This window comes from Nicotiana tomentosiformis, chromosome 6 (genome assembly GCF_000390325.3).
Source record: "Nicotiana tomentosiformis chromosome 6, ASM39032v3, whole genome shotgun sequence".
In the NCBI taxonomy this organism is placed as follows: Eukaryota; Viridiplantae; Streptophyta; class Magnoliopsida; order Solanales; family Solanaceae; genus Nicotiana; species Nicotiana tomentosiformis.
This window is the reverse complement of record NC_090817.1, coordinates 147,281,746-147,284,591: the sequence shown is the minus strand read 5'-3', so window position 1 is coordinate 147,284,591 and position 2,846 is coordinate 147,281,746. Positions and strand designations below refer to the sequence as shown.

The window sequence follows — 2,846 nt, the reverse complement described above, 5'->3', positions numbered from 1 at the left end:
ACACGCTAGTAGAATTTTGGATTTAATTATTTTTCTTGATTATTTTAATTTATTAGATCTTTTCATATTGTCTTAATTCTTGCAAGTAAGAAGAATTTAATTACTCGATTAATTTTTAAAGAGTTGAATATGTGTTTAAATCACTAGTTGATTTGTCTTGCTGTAATGTTGGGCGCCATCACGACCTATAGATAAAATTGGGTCGTGACAGTATAACGACAAGGGTATATTTGGACTCATAATATAACGAATGATATATTTAAACTGTTTTCGAAAGCACATGGGTATATTTAAAACTTTTCGATAAAATCAATAACACAAAACAATTACAAGAAAAAATTATTTGACAGATATGACTGGATCAAGGGTGATGGGAGCAAGAGAAGGTTCTTGAACAATGGGATTTAAATTATCCACTTTCCCTCCCAATTTAGCCTCAAGAAAAGCCACAACAATCCCTCCAACAGCCTTTCTCATAAGGTCCTTTGGTCCCTTCCCACTCTTTGAAATCAAACTCGCAATTGCAGCAATTTCGTCATCTAACATATCAGTATGTCCATAATTTTTAGCCAGAAAATAACAGCAAGGTGGTTTGCACTCGTTAAAAAACTCCGAATGGTTGACACCGTTTGGTGCGAAGGGTGGGAAGATACACACACGCTGGTTTGACAAGCCGGCGCCGATCACCGCCACAGGTATCGTCTGATCGAAATTGCGAGGAATATATTGAAGAATTTTTGGAGCAGATCGGTTGGACGGAGAAAAACCTGCAAGTAAAGTAACGTAAATTTAGCTCATGTAAATATATATAACCCGGGGTCAAGGTTGGGTGAGTCAATTTGGGCATAACCGAGTTAGCCTATATCTAGACGCTTTGACCAATTTGGGCAGCCAATTTAGAACAAATTAATCAATGAAAATTTATCAAAACCAAAAGAATATATAGTACTTTTTTTTAATTAAAATTTGCCGGATAAAGGTCTGGCTGTGTAGTATTTCAAAAAAGCGCATCGAGGGGCTACCTTACTTACCTCAAGAAAAAATATAACAAGGTGATACCATCACCCCAAAAAACAGGATAGGAGGTTCATTTGTTACTATAATTTATATGACATAATTTGAATAAAAAAGAAAAATTTCTGAAATCCATGCTATTAAGCATGTCATATTATATGTATGACTATGAGATATTTAACACGTATCTATAAACGTTTTTCATTAATGGTAAACGAGAAATTCAAATTTAAATTGCTTGCAAATATAAAAATGTGTAATCATTTCTTTTTAAATGGATTAATTATAAGAAAGTATATAGTTACATAAAATGAAACCGAGCGAGTCTATTTTTTGGGTTTAGTTTATATCATGATAAATAAAAGAATAAGCTTGTGTTAATTTAATTTTGAAATGAAATAAATAATAAAAGAGTAAGGAAACAAATTGAAAATGATTTTGAGTTGGACGGTTGAATTATAATCTAGGATTTTGACCCATTTTAACCTGCCAATCTAGACTTGGACGATCAAGTCGCACAATGATGAATCAAGAAGAGAAGTGCTCCTATAAGCCCGACAGCCTCTCTAAGATAAGTACAGACGTCTCCGTACCGATCTGCAAGACTCTACTAGACTCGCTCATGACTCGTGAGACCTAAGTGAACCTAGTGCTCTAATACCATATTGTCACGACCCAAAATCCTTACCTGTCGTGATGGCGCCGGACACCGTTGTCAGGCAAGCCAAAAATAACTACTTAATTTGGTTCTCATTTTAATATTTTTAAAATCATATTTCCTTCAAATAAAAGGTAAAAGATGGAATTTACAGAGTAAATAATAATATCTTTAACAATTTCAATACAGGACAACCCATAATCACCCCAAAACCCGGTGTCACAAGTGCATGAATATCAACTAGAAATGTAAAATAAAATACTACATCTGTCCGGAATACAAATTTGGATAGGAGAAATATAAATACTCTGAAGGAGACTCTGCTGGTTGCGGATCGTGGTATAGAGTGCAGCTCTTCTGAGTCCCCGCAATAACTATGTCTCTGCGCTCACAAGGCCACTATACATATATGTACCTGCACAAAAATGTGCAGTAAGTGTAGCTTGAATACGTAAATCACCGCGTACCCAATAAGTATCCTGCCTAACCTCGAAGAAGTAGTGACGAGGGGTCGGCTCCGACATTTACTATAGGCTATAAATAAAATGTCAATGATATAATTAAGCATGGATTACATAGAACGACTGCAAGCTCAATATCATGAAATAAGTAAAACAATTCTTTTGTTAATAAGATATTTCCAAATTTATTGTTCATCGTTTATCATCTTGTATCTCAGGCCAATGAAGCAATATCAATTATCATAAATTCCAAAGAAAACAATTTAATCATGCGCAAATCATGCCGAGGTCGTACGACCCGATCCAACATAAAAATAAACTGTGCACTGCCGAGGGTCGAACGACACTAACCAATATGTAAATATAAACTGTACACTACCGAGGGTCGAACGACACGAACCATAGATGCATCTATTAACCTGCCGAGGCGAACGACCGGCTCCTATGAGAGTAGTGGAAATTTACCCCCGCTCGCGGAATATATTTACGACACGGTTGCACATAGATTTCTTAAGTTATTATAATATTCTTAAATTCTTTTTCAAAAATACGAAATTCAATGAAAACTTTCAAGTCTTGAAATCCTCAACTTCAACTCTTTTCAAGGCATTTAATAAGCATGCTCGATCTCAATTCTTTTCAAGGCAATAATAATGTAATCAAATAACGGTATCAACAAGGCATGGTGTAAGCCTAAAACTACCCGGACATAG

At 35.2% G+C, this 2,846-nt stretch overlaps 1 protein-coding gene across 1 annotated transcript; it reads right to left on the bottom strand.

Moving 5' to 3' along the window:
• Positions 1 to 339: 339 nt before the first annotated feature.
• On the bottom strand, positions 340 to 2,196 carry LOC104090923 (chlorophyllase-1-like). Its single transcript, XM_070179648.1, has 2 exons — positions 2,088 to 2,196; positions 340 to 767 (listed from the first exon to the last, which is right to left on the bottom strand). Exons 1-2 carry the CDS (start codon positions 2,194 to 2,196, stop codon positions 340 to 342), a joined length of 537 nt encoding a protein of 178 aa, XP_070035749.1.
• Between the last annotated feature and the right edge of the window lie 650 nt (positions 2,197 to 2,846).